Below are 23668 nucleotides of genomic sequence, written 5' to 3' on the forward strand. Positions count from 1 at the left end.
TGACTTTAAAAATGTCGGCGGCGGCAAAAGAAGAAGAAAAGAATCCAAAGAACGGCGAATCGAAGCAGAAGGTTCCTTGCGATGCTGTTCGATCGCTACAAGAAATGTGTGATGTGTTGTGTGAAGAGGCAGCGAATGGCTTTAATAAACAATCACGTCTTACACGGGATGAGAAACAAATCTGCCAAAAACGATTCTCGGAGGTAAATTCGTCAGAAACCGTCAAAATTATTTGACAAAATGTTTTATTTTCATTTGATTTTGATTTAATTTTAATTTTATTTCATTTATTGATACCACGTATATATATACAGTTTAACATTTATTGACACCACAAATACATTGCAGTCGCTATTATCGAGTGATCCCAATATTTCGTGTCTTTCAAAAGATGTCGACTTTATTTTTGGTTTATAATTAATTATTTATTTGATAAAATATACAATAAGTTGTTGAAACTATTTAATAATATTTCTACAACAAACTAAAGACATTAAACAAAGAAATAAATGATTACCTAAGTGTCTGCAGTTACATAGTGATCATGAGTTCGATTCTCGTTGGAGATTGTTTATAAAGTTTGAAATTAATAGAAAGTCTCTATCCGTTTTATTGTTATCGGAGAATCGTCCCTTGACTGAATTCCGGTAATATACCAGCATATACCACCACCTGTCTGTATTTATGAATATCGAAATTCTTTTTTTTTTTATTGGAATTAGTATTTAGTTGGTTAGGACGGGTGATAGTTGTCATTTCGTCCTCTTAGTATCATTCTCTGTTCTCTTCCCTCTAATTTCCACAAACGTCATTTACTCATTTCAATGTGACACAGTATCCACCAAACAGATAAGATTTTTATTTCTCGCCATCTAAGGATTTTGTCTGTCAAATAATGAAGACAGTGATGTATGTGAGAGAGAAGGAGGACGAGGCAAGTTAAAGTTATTTTATTAATGTAAACAAACTTCTATTGATAGACCACGACCAGTTCTTAATTAAAAGGCTTAATCATAAAAGTCGCAGTTAGTTGAATTAATGACCACTTGTAGGGGGCTAGATTGACCTGTTATATCACTGGCATTAAAATGGTAACATTATTTCAGTGTTGAAAGCTTGTAGAAGGGTGATATCTGGTTACGTCGTTTTTTCTTTTTACCTCTCTATGAAGAGGGTTACTGTAGAAGAAAATATAATTGCTAAAGGTCAATATCATTGTGACAATTTGCTATAGATACACCAACTTCGGCCTTCATTGATGACCTAACGATGACGAAATTGACCATCATCAACTCATCATCATCATTTAACATCCGTTGTCCATGCTGGCATGGGTTAGACGGTTTGACTAGTGCTGGTAAGCTGGAAGGCTGCACCAGACTCCAGTCTGATTTGGCATGGGTTCTACTGCTGGATGCCCTTCCTAACCCTAACCGATCCGAGTGTGTAATGGGTGCTTTTACATGTCACAATGTGTGTGACACCAATATCTTCCACAACTACTATTTTAGTTGTCTCGATGGGTCTTCTCAAGCACAGCATAATGCCAAAGGTCTCGGTCATTCGTCATTGCCTCCGTGAGGCCCAACACTCAAAAGGTGCTTTTCAGGTGTCGCTGGCATGGGCTCCAGTTATGTGACACCAGCATTGGCCATGACTACGATTTCACTTAGAATTGGATGACCGTTATAGTGATGCATGGATCTGCAGACCCTTGTGGCAAAATTTGAAACCATTATTATTATTATTATTATTATTATTATTATTATTACATCCACACAGGTGTTTAAACAAATATTCATGTCCAATGTCCGTGTTGAACAACCAGACTTACAGATCACAGAAGATGGAAAGAAAGGTAAATTTCTTTTCATTATTATCTCTAATAGACTTTTCCTATCTTTGGCATCGTCTCTTTTAATGTCCTTTATTTTGGCTGATCATCATCATCATCATCATCGTTTAACGTCCGCTTTCCATGCTAGCATGGGTTGGACGATTTGACTGAGGACTGGTGAAACCGGATGGCAACACCAGGCTCCAGTCTAATTTGGCAGAGTTTCTACAGCTTGATGCCCTTCCTAACGCCAATATCTCTGTCTTTCAACTGACTTACACTATGAAAGTGTAAGTCGTTCAGCAATTGTGCAAACATTCTACGTGTCAGTGGACCAAGAATTCCTTGGCATTCTTGGCATTCTTCTTTCTCTTCTTCTCTCGTTCATGGCAATTCGTCTAGTGCAGAGTGTGTAAAGTCATTAGCAATTAAAGCAACAATAGTGTTGATGACAATCTCATAATATTCCATTTGTTGATCCCAGTGGACAAGTAGAATTGTTAGGGCTGTGGCTGCCTTGTGTTGTTTACTTGTAATCCCTTCTGGTTTTAAATTAAACCAAAGCTTACGTCACCTTTCTGTGGGGAACTGATAAAGTTCCAGTCAAGTAGAGGGAAGGAAGGGTTGATGCTGACTCTACCCTTCTCCAAAATTGAGACCTCGTATCTAAGAAATCAATAACTGACATATCTTAATTATGGCCCTAATTAAGAATTAACACAAGTTCACCACTACCATCTAAAGCATTAGCACATTATTGTCTTATATTCTACTTGCTGTTTGCAGTAAGGCACCACTGAAATATGAAACATTCACAGTCTGTAAGGTGCAAGGATTTTTGCTAGAATGTGTTCTTTTCTCAAACTATTTATATGCCATGATGACCACCCGTTTTCAATTGCGCTTCCAGATTCTAGTGACATGAACTTAGAAAAGAAGAAATCAACAAGTGAGGCATTAACAATACAACTTGATGATGCAATCCTTAATATAGCCCAGAAACGAAAGGAGTTCCCCAAATTGTGTGTCAGGAACTTGAAAACCTATACAAAACTAGAACTTGGTTATCTTGTAAGTATATTTCTCTGGTGTTTTTATTTACTTTAAAAAAAATAAGGATAATAATTTTGAATGACAAAAAAACTGGAAGCTGGCAGAACTGTTGAAACAGAAGAAGAAATACTTTGGGCTGTTTCTTATGTTTTCCCCTTTACATTTGTGAACTCAAATCTTGCTATGGTCAACTTTTCCTTTCAGTCTTTCAGCAGTCGATGAAATAAACTACTGAAGTTGGTTTCATTCACAAAACCTTGCCTAAAATTAAGGTTTCTTTATCAGAAATCATTTAAGATGACAAAAACAGTCTTTTGTTTACAGAAATTTGTGAAATTGAGTTGTGTTACCTCCCTTAACACAATCTTAAGCCTTAGTGTTTGTTCCATTGAACACAATTTTACTCCCATCCTCCTTTGAACACAATGTGTCCTGTTCATAAAACGCTCTCACACTGTAACCTGGCCTCTCTAAACATCTGATAGAAATGACTTAAGCTTCAGTTCTTTGTCTTTCTCCTTCATCTTGTTGATTACTTCTGACATTGATAGGTCTTCCAACAGTGTCCAATGACAACAAATTCTGTGTTCTCTGATGAGAATGCATGTGGCTCTGCAGTCCAAAGCTGGAAGCCCACTTCTGCCCACAGATGTCACAACAATCGTCTCTTGTCTGGGAATTATTTTATTTACAAAATCTGGGCAGTGTAGAACCCATTGCCATCCTTGGGCATAAAATAAAGATAAAATTCTAAAAATAATTTTAGCTTAGCAAGGACTTTTTTTCTGATTTTCTGCAGAATTCAGTTCAGGTTCGAATTCCCCCAAAACCAGCTGTACCAACACCACCTGTGTCTTTTCATTCCCCTGAAGAGTCTGAAAGTTTATCCAAATCTTTAAAGTTGTTATCTTCACTATCTAAGGTAAGTTAGCGAGTTTCTTTCTTTCTCCCTCCTTAACTATGTCACTCTGACCAGGCTGACTGTTCTAACAAACTCTGTTATGTCAAGGTAAGGGCTGCAACTGAATATCACATTGTAAATGACATCAAATTCAGACATTTTTGCATTTTTTAACAAAATTACATCAACAATAAATTGTTTTTTGTTTACGCAACTCATCTAATACCACCTCCAACTTTTCAAAGCCCAACGTTACTGTAGTTTCACTGCCATGTAACATAGCTGTACATACACAAGCATTATACAATCTGCCTTTCTCTATCAAGGAAAGGCTCTTAGTATTTAACTGGTACTTTGTGTATGTATATGTTCTACCCATGCCAGCATGAAATGCAGATGTTAAACAATGATGATGATATATATTATATCAGTTCTAATAATGACACGAAAAGAACAAATGAAACCTAAATGCACTGGTTGCAGGCATTAATAGGGTAAGGTTAGAGGAGGGGGTGTTCACTTAAAATATTCAATGAAATGGAGGAGGAGGAGGGGGAAGAAATACTGAAAATATCTGACAGCACAAACTAGAGATTCATTTGGATGTTTGGTTATTGTGTTTACATCTGCTACAGACATCATGTTTGCTTCCTCTGAACTTGACATTTAATTCTACCTGCCTTATTTTATCAAAATAAGTGCAGAATTTCTCAGAAGTATAATCTATTCAACACTCAGTGATATCTCTCTGTAATCCCAGTCAATGTCTCTACTGTTCTCTTGTATATTCTATAGAAATAAATGTTTTTTTTATCTTTATCCTGTCTGCTTAAATCTTTTTCTATTTTAGACGACAGTGAAAGATTGTGGTCGATTAGAGAATCTGGAGACAGTAAAGACCATTGTGAAGGAAGTGAAAAAGAGTAAAACTCACCAGCTAATATTTCAAACAGATGATTCACCAGTACCTTCGAAGATGACTCGATCAGTTAGCCATTGTCTACAGAATCAACAAATGCATCGACGACAATCTCCTCGCTTTAAGAGACGAACTCCTTAAATTCCTCACAGCTCAACTTCCCATTTTCTGCTTAAAAACAACTGAAAAGCTTTTATTTTCCCCTAAACTTTGGCACAGAAATCTATCAGTCCTTCTCCTGTACCGCAATCTTATCTTTGACAAGTATCAGCTTTGGGGTGATTCAACTGTTTATCTCTTTCCCTGTGAATTTGTGTAAGAACTCCTCCTCCTCCTCATCATCATCATCATCATGCTCATGTCCACCTTGTCTGTCATCCTTCCTCAGTAAAGAAGGTTCAAATCAAATTTGTTGCAACCCACCTCGCTCCCATGCTGAGGGGCACATCCAACAGAGTTGTACATAAATTTCCTCCCTCTTTCATTCACCACAGATAATTCTCATCGCAACATCAAACATGTAATGACAGGAATTTTTACAAAGATTAGAGGATCTGAACTATTAATTTGTTATCTTGGATCTGTTCTTCAAATTGGTTTTCTTTACAAACATAATTGGAGCAATTAGATTCTTAACCATTCTTTAAATCTCATTACCAGAGAATTAGTAACCATGTTGGGTACCTTATTGTTCTTAGCTGAGGACAGAGACCAACCAAATAAGCACCAGTTATATACATATAAAGCATTACTGACTGTTGATTGAGAATCCTTTATGTGAGTGGATTGTAACTTGATGTTCTTGAGCAAGTTTATTTTAGAGTAGAGTCACCGAGGTATGGATTTACACTTCAAACAACAAACTGAGATATTTACAAGAGATATTCTAGTTTTATGTGGGTTACAAATATTTGATGCTGTTTCAAAATTAACTAAGATGCTTAACACTTTTCAATTGCAGCATCATTGTATCCCAGCCAAAATAACAAAAGCCAACAATTTGTACTGTATTAGATCTTGCTACAGTTGAAGGAAAGTCTTGGGGAATTATTTAATGTGACTGTCAGTTTTATAAGTAGAATGTTCACTAGATGCAATACTTTAGTGGTGTGATTTTATAATTGGAGAAAGTCAGTGAATTTTAGTGTATTTTGATGTTCAGTCCATGTAGCACTAAATTCGTAGAGCTGGTGTCTTCTTATGCAGTGTCCATGTAGCACTAAATTCGTAGAGCTGGTGTCTTGTTGCTTTATTTAAACTAATAAATAGTGGACTACAAATTAATAAAACATCATTTATTCAGCTTCCATACCACACGTTTACAACATTGGATTCTACTTACTCATGGTGCTTATTTAGAGTCTAGTAAATTGGTCCACCATGAATACAGTATGTTGATCCCTTGATTTAGCCAACTGATGCCTGGTTGTGTCATCTGAAACTGTCTACAGAAGATAGAGAGTAAATAGCGATACATCTGGATCTATGTGGTAGTAAACTCAATTGCTGACTGATCCATTTATCATTTTAGAAACAGGCAATGTTCCATAGAGCTGGTACTTAATCTCTTTCCTTAATTTGTTAAACCATCTCTTGGCTAGGAAGCTAGTAAACACTGCAAGTGACTTTCTCTACTACTATTAAGGTGCAATGACAATTGAAATGTCTTCCTGTGGATTTGAACTCATAACCTATGAATTGACAATCTAGTACCTCATCTACTCAGCTAATTTTGCCTCTCTTCAACACTAAATACTCTTACAGAATGGAATCTACTTGACAACTTTCGTTTGTTTTCTCTCTCAAAGTCTCAGTCTTTGCTGAGCATGGGGAAAGAATTATTTTCCCATTTGTACATAATGCGTGTAAATACTATTGTGTGTAAGTGTGTGAGTGTGTATAACTGTAAAACGGAAAATATATTTTCGTTAATTGGTGAAATAAAGATTGAATTATAATGTCTTTTTTTACCTGTTTATTTATTTTATACACTTCTCTCATTTTCTATATGTACAAAAGCAGAATAAAATGAAAATGTACACATTCAAACATTATTTTTATTATACTAAAGTGTTATCCATCTTATGATGGATAACTTTGGAAGTATCTTTTTGCCATTTTGGGGGTAATATCAGGAATTTATGTTTGAAATAAGTAAATATAAATGATTTGTTATATATTCAATTGTTTTGTTTAACCAGAAAAAAACAAAAACTATTTCTACATATTTGACACTTGGGTAATGCTGGATGTGTTATCTCTACACTTTTTTTGGTTTACAGCATTATCATCATTTGACATCTATTTTTCCATGCTAACAAGGATTGGACATTCAGTCTCCTCTTTCTACAGTTGTCTCTGCTTCTGGGAACTGGTAGGTCTGATTCCCTCTACAAAATCCCTTATCTATGGTAGGCCTGGGGGTTGGGGTGGGCACATCGGTTGAGCTAGACCATAGAAAAATGACTTCCCAGCTGCAGGAACCCCTCACACATTCACATACACAGAGGCTATGGTGTCAACTTGCCATGTTTGTCATGTTGACAGTTTTGGTGAATATAATGTTTAGACATTGGGTGAGAGCAGGAGAGGTGAATGTTTTCATACCTGTCATGTAGACATTTATAAACACAAGATATATATATATATATATATACACACACACACACACTCACCTGGCCATCTACACATGTCAAGAACCAGAGTGAGATGGTTATATATAGAGAGAGAGGGTGGAGAATTAGGAGTGAATTGAAGTGGGAGGTGGGGAGAGGAAAGCAGATCAAATTTAGAAATTAGGAGAATGGGAGAGAGAAAGAGATATAAATATGTAAGTGGCAAGATGGGTGAGGGTGAGGAGAGACAGACAGACAGGTATACGCATAAAGAAAGAGAGAGAGAAAGCATCATATCTGACCACATGATTGTGCCTCAGTTGATAACCTCTTAATGTCATTTTAAGGTGACCAGTTTCTCTCCTCTAGTATGCTAACCGTGTTATTCCTCTTCGCAGCTTCTCTGCTCATCATTGATGTCTCTACAGGTAATCTAACTTTTACATCTACAGTAGTTTCTTATTACATTTGCACCATTTTATAATGTGATCTCACTTAGGTGGAAACATCAGCAAAAGGGGAAACAAAGTAGAGCTACAAGATTAAATGCAATTATGTTAAAAGAACACGTGTTTATAAAACAATGAAAAATTACTACCTAAATACTACTGATAAATTTTAAGATATATATATATATATATATATATACACACACACACACACACACTACGATGCATTTTTAATACAGTTAGTATTCGTTACTAAACACAATATCATTGTAAATATCATTATCCTATTTATGTTTGTGTGTTGTGAAAATTGAGCCCATTTCATTCACATAATTTTCACCCATTTGATGCATTCTGAATGAAAGAAATATATTCTTTGTTTATATATAACATGCAGTTATATAATTGAAAATTGTTATATACAAAATGAAGGTGGAGCGAAGTAAGCTGATATGTAGATATGTAATAGCAATGTAATGTTAGTATTACTTATGTTAAAGCAATGGGCATATATATATACAAATGTGCCTCACTGACTTTATTTACTCATAATTTTCAGAAAAATAGATATTTTTTTAATGAAATTTTCTACAAATACTCATCAGATGGTGTAGATTCTAATTATATTGGGATTTGAGCTAGTTTCAAAAAAATTCACACAAGCTGGCTTTGTTTCCTCAACTTTTGAGAAAACTGGCATTTTAAATGAAAATTTTGACAAATACCTTCCAGAGTGTGTAGATGATGATTATATTGGAATTTAATATGAAAATAAGAACTAGTGGGATAGCACATATACATACTGACACACCACAATAATAAACATGCATTACCGGAGGTCGTACTTTTCAAAATTATAATCATAATTGAGAGAGGTATAAAAAGTAAGAGAAAGAGTAAATAATATTTGAAGAAATGTCTGCTTTAAAAAAGCTGAACTTTCCCAGCCGTTTCACATCATCAGTTGAATGGATGAGGTCTCACTAAAGTAGCAACTAAAGGCATTACAGGAGGAATCCTTGAAATCTCAATGTGGCCACCACAGAGAACAGACTAAGTTCCTGCATATATTTCCAACTTGTATATACACACATAGCCACATATACCTTCACAAATATCTCTACACACAACCCTCCCTACTGCACCAACTGTAAAAAAAACTTTAGCTGTGTTTATTTACAGCCCCCAATCTACAAATTGTGAATGGTTTTGCAGCCAGACAGTGTGAGTTCCCTTCAGTTGTTCATTTATTGATTACTGATCAATCAGCTGAGGGGGAAAACAGCAGCCGGTGTGCTGCCACCATTATTGATTCCACCCATCTCCTGACAGCAGCTCATTGTCTGTAAGTATTGCAATCTCTTTATATACGAATTATGGTAACCAAAGATGAAGGCATTAGTGTGCTGGCCCCAAATGAACTGATCCACATATATATATTGACCACTTGTGATCATTCTATGTCTTAACACTGAACCCTGAGTTTATCAGAGACTGATGGAGTTGACAACTGACTTGCTGTCAGGTTTGGTGTTTTACAGAGCAAAGATCAAATCTAGGACAATGTTTCTTCACATTCAGACATTATAGATCTACACCGGAATACTGCTTCCTTATTTGGAAGAGTGCTGCAACTGCATGATTGATACAGTACAACAAATGACTGACACTGCATGACAGATATAACTGATATGACAAATGTGACTGATAATTTCCTTAACATGACGTAACCTGACTGAGGAGGAAGGATAACCTGCTCCACAACCTTTTTCAGGGTCTCTAAAACTGGTGGCAGGAGAGGAGGGGTAGTTATCCTTAAATTGATGATTTTGCCTAAACTACAAAGTGGACTCATTAAAGGCATTTGAGGGTGATGAGTCAGAGTTGCCAGACCAATTAATAGGTTGACTCTTAAGGAGAAGAAAGGTTTCTCTCACATAGTTTCCGTCTACCAAACTTCACTCAAAATGATTTGGTGGATCTGAGATTAGGATCAAGGCACCACTCCGTGAAATTGAACCTGAAACTATGTAGTCATGAAGCAAACTTCTTGACCACACAGCTGCATCAAAAGACCAAAGACAGATGTGACAGGACTATATGGTGTGTGATTGATGTTATTTGACTGATGTTAATGATACAATATAATAGATGTGACTGCTACTATTTGATAGATGTGATTGACACTGTGTGACAGGAGTGATTGATACTCAACAATATAAAAGTATGATAACAGACATTTGAAACTCTGTTTTGTAGAGAAGATGGTGACCCCAGCATCAAGATCAGTATTGGTTCTGTGGGTGAAGAAGAAACAGAAGTTGAATCTTTAAACACAACCTCATTCATTGTTCATGAGAATTACACAAGAACTAATACTTTCATCTGTAAGTGCTTAGTACAATTTTGTCAAGATGAACCAAATTTTGCAACACATTACAACAACAACAACAGCAACAACAATCTTTGCTTAATTTTATCTCTGTTTGCTCAGAATTAACCTTGATTAACCTATAAGTTAGCCCAAATAAACCCTCTCACTATGTATCAATGAGACAAACATGAAAGTTATTGTCGCTGTTGCTGTCCTCCTCCTCCTTCTCCTGTTAGAATAGTAGATTCATGGAGGGAATTCATTATTTTACCTACTTTTAAGAAATTCTTTCTCTGTTTTTACTGTCATCCTGGGGCAATACTCCATTTATTTTTAGGAATTAATAAAATATTTACAAAGAATACACTGGCGTTAACATAGTAATTTCCTTCACCACAGAACATTATCCTTATACAGAATAAAAATGAAAAACAACCCAAAAGGTTATCAATAATTAATCTAATTTCATTGTTTCTTTTATAGTTAATGATATTGCCATTATCATCTTGCAGCAGCCTATAAACTTCACGAAATGTGTTAAAGCAGCAAAAATTGCCAAGAAAAGTGCAACATTTGACAACAAGACGTGTGAGACCATTTGTTGGGGAAGAACAAAATGTATGTAACTATATAAGTATATACACACACACACACACACACACACGTGATAGGCATTTATATATATATATATATATATATATATATATATATATATATATATATATATAATACTTAACACAAGAGTCTCAAACCCCTTCAGGTAGATGGCCCTGCTCAGTATGTAGAAAAGGAGTAGGTAGTAACTCTATAAGATGTACCCAGTGCAAGCTATGGACACATAAGAGGTGCAGCAACATCAAAGGCAGGTTAACTAGCAAGTTAGTTTTTGTTTGTGGCAGATGTTCAGGTGCAATAAAGACTGCAAACAAACAGGAAACAACTTCTATCTCATTCCAGGGTGAAAAACTAGAGGTAGTCGATAGCTTCCGCTATCTGGGCGACCAAGTTAGTAGTGGGGGTGGGTGCGCTGAAAGTGTAGCTGCTAGAATAAGAATAGCCTGGGCAAAGTTTAGAGAGCTCTTACCCCTGCTGGCGACAAAGGGACTCTCACTCAGAGTAAAAGGCAGACTGTATGACGCATGCGTACGAACAACCATGCTACATGGCAGTGAAACATGGGCTGTAACTGCTGAGGACATACGTAAGCTCGCAAGGAATGAAGCCAGTATGCTCCGTTGGATGTGTAATGTCAATGTGAATACCCGTCAGAGTGTAAGTATCTTGAGAGAAAAGCTGAACATTAGAAGCATCAGTTGTGGCGTGCAAGAGAGACGATTGCGCTGGTATGGACATGTGGTGAGAATGGAGGAGGATAGCTGCGTGAAAAAGTGCCACACCCTAACAGTTGAGGGAACCCGTGGAAGAGGTAGGCCCAGGAAGACCTGGGCTGAGGTGGTGAGGCAAGACCTTCGTACATTGGGCCTCACCGAGGCGATGACTACGGACCGAGACCTTTGGAAATGGGCTGTGCGTGAGAAGACCCGGCAAGCCAAGTAAGATCGTTGCCAGTGCCCCTGGACTGGTTCTTGTGCGGGTGGCACATGAGATGCACCATTTTGAGCGTGGCCGTTGCCAGTACCGCCTGACTGGCTCCTGTAGGATTTTCGAGCGAGATCGTTGCCAGTGCCCCTGGACTGGCTTGTGCGGGTGGCACATAAAAGACACCATTTCGAGCGTGGCCGTTTTCGTGCGGGTGACACGTAAAAGCACCCACTACACTCTCTGAGTGGTTGGCGTTAGGAAGGGCATCCAGCTGTAGAAACTCTGCCAAATCAGACTGGAGCCTGGTGTTGCCATCCGGTTTCACCAGTCCTCAGTCAAATCGTCCAACCCATGCTAGCATGGAAAGCGGACGTTAAACGATGATGATGATGATGATGAATACTTAACACAAATGCTTCATTAAAAGGCAACTTATGGTGGTATTCATCGGCAGGCAATATGTCTTATGGACATCTGGGCTTAAAAACACAAAATATATTTTGGAGAGAGAAAAATTGCGAACACCAGATACATTTTAGTGTCATTGGGCCTCATCAATAATGTGTACTCAAAACCAGCTGCAGGCTTAGATGAGATTTGTCTCCTCTGAAATATGGGAAACAATGAATAAAATATTCATTTATATTGTGAATGGTATCCAGCTGAAAAAAAAAATACAGGGTGTTTGACAGTTTGCATTAAAGGAAAAATAATACAATATCCCATCCAAAAATAAAAGTATTTTAAAAATTAAAAGATATCAACTGGATTATGGCTGGAGGATTACCATTTACTCAGAGTAGTTGACATCAACTTCCACCACATCCTCAAGATGACTCCAGAACCTAGCACATGCATTCTTAAGTGTGTCTCTGGGAAGACCTTTGAACACCTTGATTTTTGCTACCTGCTCAGACTTGGTGTTGCAAATAGAATGGTTAGTGCCTTTCTGAACTGTGCCCCAAACAGTAATCTATGGGATTACAAGTGGGGAATTAGGAGGTCAAAAATTGGGGTAGGGGAACACATAGGAATTCTCTGAGAACCATTTCTGATTCTTGCTGGAGGTATGGCAGGGAGCTGAATCCTGCTGGTATTTATAGGCCCTTCAAGCAGCAACCCTGTCCAACCAAGGATCAAGCACAATCTTCAGCAGCTTTGTTTAAGGCCCTGTCCAAGGATGTGGGGATGTATCATTGCCTACTGTATCCCTTCCTCCCGGCCATGGCCTCACAGTCTCCATTGCAGTTGCCCCTGTCACATTTTACAGCCATTACAGTGCCAACAAAGCATCGAGCAGCAGCCATGATGTTGGTATTTTGATGCCCTGCATAAATCCTCATGATAACCCTTCCCAATATTCCGATGGCTTCCAGTCTTCTATGTCAGCTAACTTTTTCTCAACTACAGCCATTGACTGTTCACTAATACATCAAGCTGCTCTTGACAAAAAGGAGACATAGAAACTCATGAAACTTGGCCCAGGAACCCTTTATATCACAGAAGCTTTGTGAAGTCTAAGTTTTGATGTGAAACTATCAACTGCAGAAAGTTGGTTGCTGCTGTATTTGAACCCACCTTAACTAGGATTGCCCTGATAGAGTTTTTGTTATGGATGTGTAATGACATACTGCAACAAACCTTGTTTAAGGGTACATTCTATTGAAAGACTTCTGGTTCAGTAAAGGTGGGGGGATTTCATTTTATTTCAGACATTTTATTCACTGTTCTTGGATTTATTTTTCAGCAAATGGGCTGGCATCAAAGATTCTTCTCAAAACGAAACTGACCAGCATCTCTTTTGAGACCTGTTTAAATAAATCACAGTTGATCATCTTACCTGGTTTTATATGTGCTGGGGATTTTAAACCAGGTGGAGCTCATACATGTTATGTAAGACTCTATATTAATTAGTTTTCCATTTAATAATTAATTTTTAAACATTTGTTTGTGATTCGGCCAGATGGGAGGGACATGATCACAACCTCTTAGACTGGTGGGGTTGACTTTAGACATCAGTAAAAGAAACAAGGGTTAGGCATAGCAAGGGAGACTTAACATGGTTGCTGAATCCCTAAAACTAGTAAAGAAAGCTATCTCAAATCCATCTTATCTGTGGTTCTGGGTGGTGCAGGATTGTCATGGATGGAAGACTTTTGGTCTTGAATCTGCTTGTCTCTCTGACAGGAATGGTCCCTTCAACAGGGATGGTTTCTACAAAAGGCTTCCACATAGTTTCTGTTCATCGAACTCCACTCACAAGATTTTGGTCAGTCTGAGGCTATGGGAGAAGACATTCACCTAAAGTGCCGTGCTCAGAGACGGCCAAACCCCAATCACACAGTTGCAAACCTTTCGAACTGCTCAGTCATGCTGAAGCTGGCTCATCAACTTCAATTTCTTTAAGTGTGTTAATTATATATATTAATAGATATATTTAATTAGATAATAATAGTTATATTTAATTAAATATTTAGGATATTAGTGCTGGTGGTGAAAATGATGATGTGATGATTTAATTCCTTCATTTGATTTTTCTAGGGCGATTCTGGTGGGCCTCTTTATTGTCCAGATGCCAATGGGGTCATGATTTTTGCTGGAATAACATCATTTGGAGTTGATTGCTACAGTGATATCAATGTGTTCAGCAGTATTGCTTTCCATTCTGACTGGATTATGGAGCATATAAATTGAGAGATTCATATCAAAGGAACCAACCAGAAAACACCCAGAAAACACCCAAAGGAAGAATACACTGGGGAATATGATCTTCGATATATTGTGCATGCAAAAGAGAAAAACCTAATAAAGACTGGATGGTCATCGCTGGAATGTGTTTTGATCATAGGTTCATGTCATCAGAAAGAGTTAAGGTTAAATAATATCAGATAAGACAAATAGTTTTTTCACAATTCTCTTTTTTTCTTCCTCCTTCTCTCACATTTCTGTTTGCAACAATAAATTTTAATTCTTTGAATCTTTTTGCTGTCTTCCTACCTTCTTGATTGCCAAGGTAGACTTATCTATTCTCATTGTTGGTCTCTCTAGGAATCAACACTTTCTAAGAGAAGTTGTTCTTTCTCATTTCACAGGAATTGAGAATGTTAAATTGCTTTAAAGAAATTTGGTGAAAGCAATATTGTTACTCTAGGCAACAGCAAAGCTTTTCACCATGTCTGGAATGTAAAAATCCTCTCAAAGCTTCCTGCCTAAGAGTTCCACCCTTCTATCAATTTTTGGATGGGTAGCCTCTTATCAGACAGGTACCATAGTGACACACATAGATGGAGCTCTTTTCACCCCACTCTCAACCAATTTTATTGTTCCCCAGGGTTCAGTTGTGTCCTCCACTCTCTTCCATTTATACATTAATGACCTATTTGCTGCTATATTCAACAATATACACTATCAAGCAGATGACATGACTCTGCATCATCTTTCCCAATTATGTCTCATCCTATGTAATTATATAGCAAACGTGCTTTCATTGTACAAACTGAGACCTCGACTGGATTCCTCATCTGAGCAATGCCAACCTTGTCTCTTTGAACAGCAAAATATTCAAATACTACACAATATAAAAAAAAAAATCACATCACACCCAAAATATGACCGGGACTCAGCTAACTCCCTTTCTGTAATTAAGGGTCTCTTTTTTAATGAAAGCACATCTTTAACACAGCTAGGACCACGTCCCAAAGTCTAGCCCTCCTCTTCAGAACCAGAGGATATTTCTGCTTTTAACAGCTGTTGACATTCTACAAAGTTCAAGTGCGACTCATAATGGAGTACTGCTTTCACTTTTGGAGTGGTGTTGCTGCTACTCATACTGAAGGGCCACTCAGCAAAGTGGCATTAAATCACAAACAGACACACTTCAGTCTCCAGCCCACATGCTATCGCCTTTCTCTGTCTTTTCTATTGCAACTTATGGCCACCAGTTTCTTAGAGGTGGTTGGTCTTGTACTTCCTCCACTCAAGTAGTCTGTCTTTCAGCCTCAAGCCATCCTCTGCCCTCACACCTGCCTTGCACTGACCATTATTGATCAGTCCTTCCTTTGTCCCAGAAACATTGGTTCCTTTGGGATCTCCTCCTTGAAGAGGTGGACCTGCAACAGTTTAAGAAAAATATTACCAGCATCAATGTCACTCTTCTTGAGGGGCCTGCATACATGATAGGTACTGGCCCCTTGCTCCAAGCTCATCAAATAACAAAAGGAAACAAATGACTGTGTTTCTCAATATTAATGGTAGTAGTGGTGGGTGGTGTTGGTGGGGTATGGTGGTGAAGATAGTGTTGTTGGTGGTGGTGGTGGTCATAGGAAGAGGTGGCGATGTTGTTATTGTTGCTATTGGTGGTGGTGCTGCTGTTGTTGAAGGTGGCAGTGGTGGCAATGATGGTGATGGTGGTGATAGTGATGTTGGTGGTGGTGGCAGTGATGGTGGTGGTGGTATGGTGGAGGTAGCTGGGTGCACTGTAAGGTGGTTTGAGAAAACAGTCACTACAAACAGACGTCCAGCTGGAGTTTTCCCAAGCACACAATGTGAATGGCGATAGCAAGAAATAGTTTCTAAAAGATTCAAAATGATTGACAAAGTATTGCTTTGGTGCATGCAGACACCTTTAACCAACAAATGTGGAACACGTGTGTGTACAAAACACACACCCATACTTAGAAATGCACATGCTTACACACACACACACACATATGTCTGGACATAATATATGAAGATAAATGTATATATATAACATGCACGTATATGTGTGTATATATGTGTGTATACACATTAATATATTTATACATATATGTGTATATACATGTGTGTGTGTGTATATGTATGTATCTTATCTATAAAAGGCAGATTTTCTGTGTGTGTGTGTGTGTGTGTATATGTTGAAAATTCATACATTGTAGAAGATACTTGCCCAAGATGCCATGCAGGAGAACTGAGCCAGGAACTATGTGGTTGGGAAGCAAGCTTCTTACCACACAACCAGAAACAGGTGATACGGAAAATAGAATATACTAGAAACTTTATTTATCACAATGGTTGTTTTGACACATCCTGCATCACTCTCTCGTGAGTCGGAAACCATACAATAAATACCAATATACCCTGGGTGCATTCCGATATTTCAAAATAAAATTAAATTCTAATTTTAATGTATTTCCTCTGCATTTTCAACTTCGGTTCTTTTATTCTTTCACTTGTTTACATTAATAAGAATTTATATGTATGTATGTATGTATGTATGTATATATATGTATGTATGTATGTATGTATGTATGTGTGCATGTATGTATGTATGTATGTATGTATGCATGTATGTATGTATGTATGTATGTATGCATGCATGCATGCATGATACCTGTGTGCAAAGAACCATGCTACATGGCAGTGAAACATGGGCTGTGACCACCGAGGACCTGTGTAGGCTTGAAAGAAATGAAGCCAGTATGCTTTGCTGGATGTGCAACGTCAGTGCGCATGTATGACAGAGTGTAAGCGTCTTAAGAGAAAAGCTGGGCATAAGAGGCATCAGATGTGGTGTGCAAGAGAAACAACTGCACTGATATGGTCATGTGATGCATATGGACGAAGATGGCTGTGTAAAGAAGTGCTGATCTCTAACTGTGGAGGAAACCTGGGGACTTATTTGTATGTGAGTGTATGTGTAATGTATGTGTACACCCCCCACACAAACACATATACATTTGTGTGTATGGGTGGATTGTGTGTGTGTGTGTGTGTGTGTGTGCCAAATGCCTCAATGGACAATAAGAGATTCTTTAAACTCTTCTTTAGTACAAGACTGTAATTATCAGGTCTAAGAAATACAGAATGCACCATCAATATCATAGCAAGCTGCAGGAATTTGGTATTTTAACATTAGAAAAGTAAACAGAAACATTCTTTATATTTGTGAGTTTATTTTTAAGATGGAGAATCTCTTTAAAAAGAAGAAAGACAGAAAATTGTTCAGTAAAAATCTATTTTATTTAAATATAGTTGAAATATCAAATATATTTTAGAGTGTCGTTGGACTGCAACAATCTATTAAATTTTCAGGGCGTCATCGATCCTGTTTCTGGATCTTATAAAGTCCTTAATGTGGTGTCGATCCAGTTTCTGAAGTAGGAAACACTGGTAAAGATGGCAGCATCAATAGCACAGTCATAACCAAATGATGTGATGCCAGCCACAACCATGTTGCCATTTCTGCTGGGGCAATAGAAAGGGCCACCAGAATCACCCTGGGGAGGAAACAAAAAGAATATTTAACAATTAGTTTGAGATGGTACGGGTGTGTATACTTGTATATATGAGAATGTGTATAGAAATATATAAATACGATGAGATATATGTTGTTCATGTGTGCGTGTGTGTCACTATATAACTACATAAGCTTGTATATGTATGTATAAGTGTATGTCTGTTTATTTCTGCCTGTTTCTATGGGCTTTTCTTTCTTACATTACTGCTGTTATTATTATTATTATTATTATTATTATTTCTTAGCCCAAGGCCAGTCCTGATCCATCAAACCTTTAATCACAGACATTCTACTCCTTTTTATTTCGTCTTTTCCACAACAATATTGTACGTAGGACAATATTATTCAAGGTATCTTCGTTATTTGAAGACAATATGATGTAATTTGAGAAGGAAGCAGGTCTAGTCACCACCTTTAAGCTGTAAAGCTTGGAGTTTTCCATCCGATCAATATGTTTATCTCCAGATCTTAATCTTTCTGCAATGCTGAATGGAATAGAAGGGAAAGAAGTGACAGAATTATGTACCAAAGATTCTTCTGCTGGGAAATGTTTCCAGCCAGGATCCCTGGCATTGGGCAATGCAACAGAAGGTGCAGTGTGAGGAGGAAGTGATATTCTGTTGAAGAATTAGTTTTCGTTTTATACTCTCTGAGTGGTTGGCGTTAGGAAGGGCATCCAGCTGTAGAAACTCTGCCAAATCAGACTGGAGCCTGGTGTTGCCATCCGGTTTCACCAGTCCTCAGTCAAATCGTCCAACCCATGCTAGCATGGAAAGCGGACGTTAAACGATGATGATGATGATGATGATGAGGATAAACATAACCAATTTCTTCAATAAAATATAAAGATATTGATGTTCTGAAATGTTGCTTTTTACCTGGTTGAGGTATTCTCTGCATTTTTAAGAGGTTCAATACCCAGTTAGATAAATAGCTGGATATGCATCTAACTTTCCAGTGTCTCTTTCTATATATTTGAAGAAGATTGGTGGAATCGTATAACTTTAGTTATTCTGTCTCACTTTACATTTTACTTTCGGTTCGAGTTGATTTCATGTTTGTGTAAATATCTTATCACTGCATGTGTATTTAGGGATTGAAAGTTCCCTGAACTTTCTCCACTTCTCAAGGTCTAAAAAAAAAATCTCACCATACAAGTGCTGGCACCACCGAACTTGAAATCACCTCCACAAATATGTTCATCCATGAGAGACGCATAGTCCATTTTCTGTTTGCAGAGTCTGTGTTCAACAATTGGCATAGTTACATGTCGAAGTTCGACAGTCGAAGACTTATCCACTGAAATTAGAAACAGAAAAAAAAAAAAAACTTGAATTGCCTTTATTGAAGTCATTTTTAGTTCTACTGGATATTAAAAGAAGCTGCTATTGCGCTGGAAATCTTAAAATTCTCAGCCATCATTGAGGAATCTACAATTATTCTATTCAGATTACAACTTCAGGTTTATACCTGTAATTATTGGGGCATTGGGATACGTAACACACTGCCTAAATATCAGTCTTGAGAAATTAGGCTTCTCAAAACCAGAAAGGAGAAAGCTGATTTGAAGACTACAAATCTGAACTATTACTGGGAAAGTGATACATATATGCATGCATACATACATACATACATACGTACAAGATGGTTTTGTGTGATAAATTCTAAGTGATTTCCTGAATTTTTATCATTGCTGAATATCTTTTGATCTCCTTACACAACCCACAACTGCCATTTATTTATTTCCCTACGAATTTGATGTTCACTCTATGCTATTTGAGACACTGTTTGTAGCCTTAAAGATACGTAGGATATCGCTGGCAAACTCTCTGAAATTCAGTACATAATAAGATAGATAAGGTGGGAGAGAAAGAAAGAGAGAGAGAGAGAGAGACAAGAAAGATATTAATAAATGAAATGAATACTTACCTCCAGTTCTACCCCATCCAGCTGCGATACATCTTCTCCCATCAAATATCTCTCCTTGAGAAGGAAGGGCAGCAGCTGCTACACAATTTCCAAATGACACTGGCTTAGGTAGACGAATCATAGCAATATCGTTGCCTTTTAAAATAGAAATTATTGTTATAGTTATTGTTGCCATTGATGCTGTTATTATTATTATTGTTGTTGTTGTTGTTGTTATTAGTATTAAGGCGGTGAGCTGGCAGAATTGTTAGCGCACCGGATGAAATACTTAGCAGTGTTTTGCCTGTCACTACGCTCTGAGTTTAAATTCCACTGAGGTCGACTTTACCTTTCATCCTTTCAGGGTCCATAAAAGAAGTACCAGTGAAACACTGGGGTTAATACAATCGACTAGTCCCCCTCCCCTAAAAAATTCAGGCTTTGTGCCTATAGTGAAAAGGATTACTATTATTGTTGTTTTTTTTTTCTTCTTTCTTTAAATTTTCTTCCATTTCTCGCCAAGTTTTTTCCGTACACCTAGGGCAGAGAAGCTCTTTGTATGCATTCCCAGTTTGCACACGCAAATTCACAGGTAATATATATATATATATTCTATGTCTAACTGTCTCAGATGATTTTCTTTGTGATTTTCCTCAGTTTCGAATGTCAGAAGTGTATGAGTGTAAACTCTTGTGAAATTTGACTGATTCATCCACATCGAACGGAAAATCTCAGTCAAATCGTGGAAAGTAACGGATTATGCAAGAAACTTGCGTTCAAATCAACTACAAATGAAAGTTTTGTTTTTGCCTTGTTAAAGTAATCATAAATAAATCCCAAAGAATATTAAGATATAAGATTATTTGTGAAGAGTATGTAGTGAAATATCAGTTGCAAAGTACTTACGCATGGGATTATCAGAATAACCAGAATGGACTTTCCATGTTCTAGATGTCATAACATATCGACCGTTCACTTGGTTATTATTGGTACCAATATTTATAGAAACTGAACGAGTTCCGGTAGCGCTGAAATTAATGAAAATGAAGTCACCTGTGCATTACTTTCAATCCCTTTTATATTTAGTTATATATGAAATATAATCTATATTTTAGATCGGCAGGAATAGAACTTTAGTTCGGGTTCATAAACCAAAGAAATCGTACAAGAAGTGATTGCTTGCTTTAGAGTATTTAACAAATGAAAATGTAGTTAGTAATATTGGAATTTGAAGTTTATATTGGGACCTTTTCATTCGAAGATAACTCTACTTGCTAAAGCTATGGCCAAAACATTTACAGAATTTCGTTGGCATTTTATGTATTGAATATATTGTCCATGGTTGACACGAACCATCAAGCCATTGCTTAATAGTCCGATAGTGCATTCTGTCAGCCAGCAATCATTCTTTTCCTAAATATAGGATCGGTTTACTGAGTTAATGAGAAGACAAAGACATTTGAGTAAGATATTTGTTTAAGAGTCCGTCGAAAATAAATGGGAATTTAAATTAGAATATTTCACTCAGCAATATATTTAAATTTATCATCTCATCTGTTGTGTAGTCCACCGATGCATTAGTGACTCAATGAGAGATGTTTGTGAAATAGTAAGGAAGCGAGGTTAGTTTGCACTAGCAGAAAGACCGCCCTCCAGGCGGTTTTCTGCTAGCCCTTTGGCAATATTTTCACATTTGATTCTCAATTCTAATAATGTTTAAATTTTATTATGTCTAATTATTTTTTTTATATAATAGTGCTCACTTGCTTAGTAAGTGTTGCTTTCATTATTTTATCACAGTCATAATCTCTTTGTTCTAAACAGATATCACGGTAGTCCAACAACGGACGGAGAATCAGTTTGCCAAGTTTTACCTTTCCCTCAAAGCAACAAAGAAATTTCAATACAGCAGCCCCTCTGTAAGCTTTGTAGTGTGTGTGTGTGTGAGAGAGAGAGAGAGAGAAGGGGGAGAGAGAACATTGTAAACAATGAATGAAATAAACATGAAATGAAAAAATCGTATAAATAAAAGGGTATTACTCCAGATGTATACACCCCTGACTTTGTTGCCTCATGCTATCCAGAAAAGGGATACTTTTTAACAAAAGTGTGTCACCGTTGAAGTCGCGCATGCAACTTGTTTGTGTATGTATTGACTTAGTGGTACAGTGTTTGGAAACTGTGAATAAGTTGCAAGTTTCGAGTACTTATCGGTAACTTTTTTTCTTCTCGTCTTCTAATAGTTATTACCCACCTTTCTAGACTCTTCTCACAGCGATTCTGCGTTCAAAAATTATATGGGTGTTTTAAAAATTTTCATTCAATAAATAATAAATTACGTTTACATTAATAGAATAAACTGTCGGTTTTCCAAATAGTGAATGAAAACTTAAAAGAGAAAGTGAGAGACTTTGCAAATGATAATGGAATATTCTGTAGTGAATGCAATGAATATTTAAATTTGTGAATTGGATGCAATGAATGTAGAGAATATTTAAATTTGCGAGAAATTGGAGTTTAAAAAATTCAAGAAATTTGAGAAATCGAAATTATGGGAAATTTCTTAGAATATGAATTTATAAAAATATTTCCAGACGGTCAACCTTTTAATAATTGCTTTCTTTTAGTACTTTTAGTAATTGTTACATACCTAATTAATAAGCATCTTTCTCCATTATAGTATAGAAGACAAAAACCAGTGAAAGAGATTTTACTTACAAACAATGGGCAGCGGTCAAAACATGTTGGTTGTCCAATAGTGTACCACCACATTCGAAAGTACCTTTAGTAGTATCAAAGAGTAAATGAACTATTGATGGAAACTGACAACTTGCTGCTGGAGAACCACCTACGATATGTTCATCTGGCTCTGGAAATATATTAACAGAAAAACTGAGTGTATTGGTGTGTTGATGGTGTAGTCGTGTGATGCGTTGGTAGAAATATAAACTGTCTTGAAAATGTAACCGCAAAATTGTATTAACACTAAGAAAAATAATGTAATAAGGCAATAGAATAGAGAGAGGTTATTTACCAGCGAAACTGAGAGGAAGAACGATTGCTAAACAAAATATAGCCAACATGTTTGAGATTGGTGATGTTTTCGAGTCTGAAACACTTTATGCTACTTCAGCAATATTGCTCCTTCTTTTATAGCTTTAACACTACAATGTTTTCTTTTCAAAGCGCTATGCACAATATCTGCAAATTCTATTTGCTCTTCTGTCGCTTTTGTGACCATTGTTGAAACACGGCGCCTCTTACAATAGCAATGAAAGACACAAGATCAACTGCGGTTTGCATCTTGCAGGAACTCATTGTTGATGGACAAAATCGTTTATATTGATGACAAAGACTTTTAAAATGTAAACTGAAGTAAAAAGATCCATAAAAAAACGAATAAAAAATTAAATACTGAAACTGGAAGTTTTTTTCTTTTTTGAAAACTGCGGCTGCTGTTGTTGTTGTTGTTGTTCATGATGATGATGATGATAATGTTGTTGTTACTAGCTTGTTTTTATTGCAAAGACTGAAGAATGATATACGTGATATTTTATGAATGTACGTAGGCATGTGTGTATGTATGTATGTATGTATGTATGTATGTATGTATGTATGTATGTATGTATGTACCTAGTCAAATACACACACGCCCGCAAACACACACACACACACACACACGCACGCACACACACACACACACACACACACACACACACACACACACACTCGTGTTTTACAATTACGGAAGGAAAAATCGTTGTGCGCAAAGTTTTCTTTTCTCCTCTTTTAT

The 23668-nt window shown here is 36.9% G+C and overlaps 3 protein-coding genes across 3 annotated transcripts; 2 read left to right on the top strand and 1 right to left on the bottom strand.

Annotated features, from left to right (window-relative positions):
* The first annotated feature begins 1 nt into the window (after window position 1).
* On the top strand, window positions 2–6672 carry LOC106867934 (uncharacterized). The gene is made up of 5 exons (XM_014913001.3): window positions 2–203; window positions 1783–1858; window positions 2748–2908; window positions 3690–3812; window positions 4642–6672. The coding sequence occupies exons 1-5, from the start codon at window positions 12–14 to the stop codon at window positions 4849–4851; spliced, it is 762 nt and encodes a 253-aa protein (XP_014768487.2). The 5' UTR covers window positions 2–11; the 3' UTR covers window positions 4852–6672.
* An 828-nt stretch (window positions 6673–7500) lies between these two features.
* LOC106867940 (transmembrane protease serine 11C) lies at window positions 7501–14671 on the top strand. Its single transcript, XM_014913008.3, has 6 exons — window positions 7501–7753; window positions 8957–9119; window positions 10034–10161; window positions 10632–10766; window positions 13438–13583; window positions 14232–14671. The coding sequence occupies exons 1-6, from the start codon at window positions 7696–7698 to the stop codon at window positions 14382–14384; spliced, it is 783 nt and encodes a 260-aa protein (XP_014768494.2). The 5' UTR covers window positions 7501–7695; the 3' UTR covers window positions 14385–14671.
* Window positions 14672–17668: 2997 nt separating this feature from the next.
* Window positions 17669–23001, bottom strand: LOC106867939 (chymotrypsin-1). Its single transcript, XM_014913007.3, has 6 exons — window positions 22910–23001; window positions 22594–22744; window positions 20782–20903; window positions 19897–20031; window positions 19118–19266; window positions 17669–17947 (listed from the first exon to the last, which is right to left on the bottom strand). The coding sequence occupies exons 1-6, from the start codon at window positions 22956–22958 to the stop codon at window positions 17789–17791; spliced, it is 765 nt and encodes a 254-aa protein (XP_014768493.1). The 5' UTR covers window positions 22959–23001; the 3' UTR covers window positions 17669–17788.
* Window positions 23002–23668: the final 667 nt, after the last annotated feature.

This window comes from Octopus bimaculoides, chromosome 24 (genome assembly GCF_046866305.1).
Source record: "Octopus bimaculoides isolate indiv1 chromosome 24, ASM4686630v1, whole genome shotgun sequence".
In the NCBI taxonomy this organism is placed as follows: domain Eukaryota; kingdom Metazoa; phylum Mollusca; class Cephalopoda; order Octopoda; family Octopodidae; genus Octopus; species Octopus bimaculoides.

Coding starts and splice junctions, on each gene's coding strand:
- LOC106867939 (XM_014913007.3), bottom strand. CDS start 22,958: ATGTTGGCTATATTTTGTTTAGCAATCGTTCTTCCTCTCAGTTTCGCT. Junction 22,745..22,909: donor TCTTCCTCTCAGTTTCGCTG/GTAAATAACCTC, acceptor ATATATTTCCAG/AGCCAGATGAACATATCGTA. Junction 20,032..20,781: donor TTATTCTGATAATCCCATGC/GTAAGTACTTTG, acceptor CTATTTTAAAAG/GCAACGATATTGCTATGATT.
- LOC106867934 (XM_014913001.3), top strand. CDS start 12: ATGTCGGCGGCGGCAAAAGAAGAAGAAAAGAATCCAAAGAACGGCGAA. Junction 2,909..3,689: donor AACTAGAACTTGGTTATCTT/GTAAGTATATTT, acceptor GATTTTCTGCAG/AATTCAGTTCAGGTTCGAAT. Junction 3,813..4,641: donor TGTTATCTTCACTATCTAAG/GTAAGTTAGCGA, acceptor TTTCTATTTTAG/ACGACAGTGAAAGATTGTGG.
- LOC106867940 (XM_014913008.3), top strand. CDS start 7,696: ATGCTAACCGTGTTATTCCTCTTCGCAGCTTCTCTGCTCATCATTGAT. Junction 9,120..10,033: donor CTGACAGCAGCTCATTGTCT/GTAAGTATTGCA, acceptor TCTGTTTTGTAG/AGAAGATGGTGACCCCAGCA. Junction 10,767..13,437: donor TTGTTGGGGAAGAACAAAAT/GTATGTAACTAT, acceptor TTTATTTTTCAG/CAAATGGGCTGGCATCAAAG.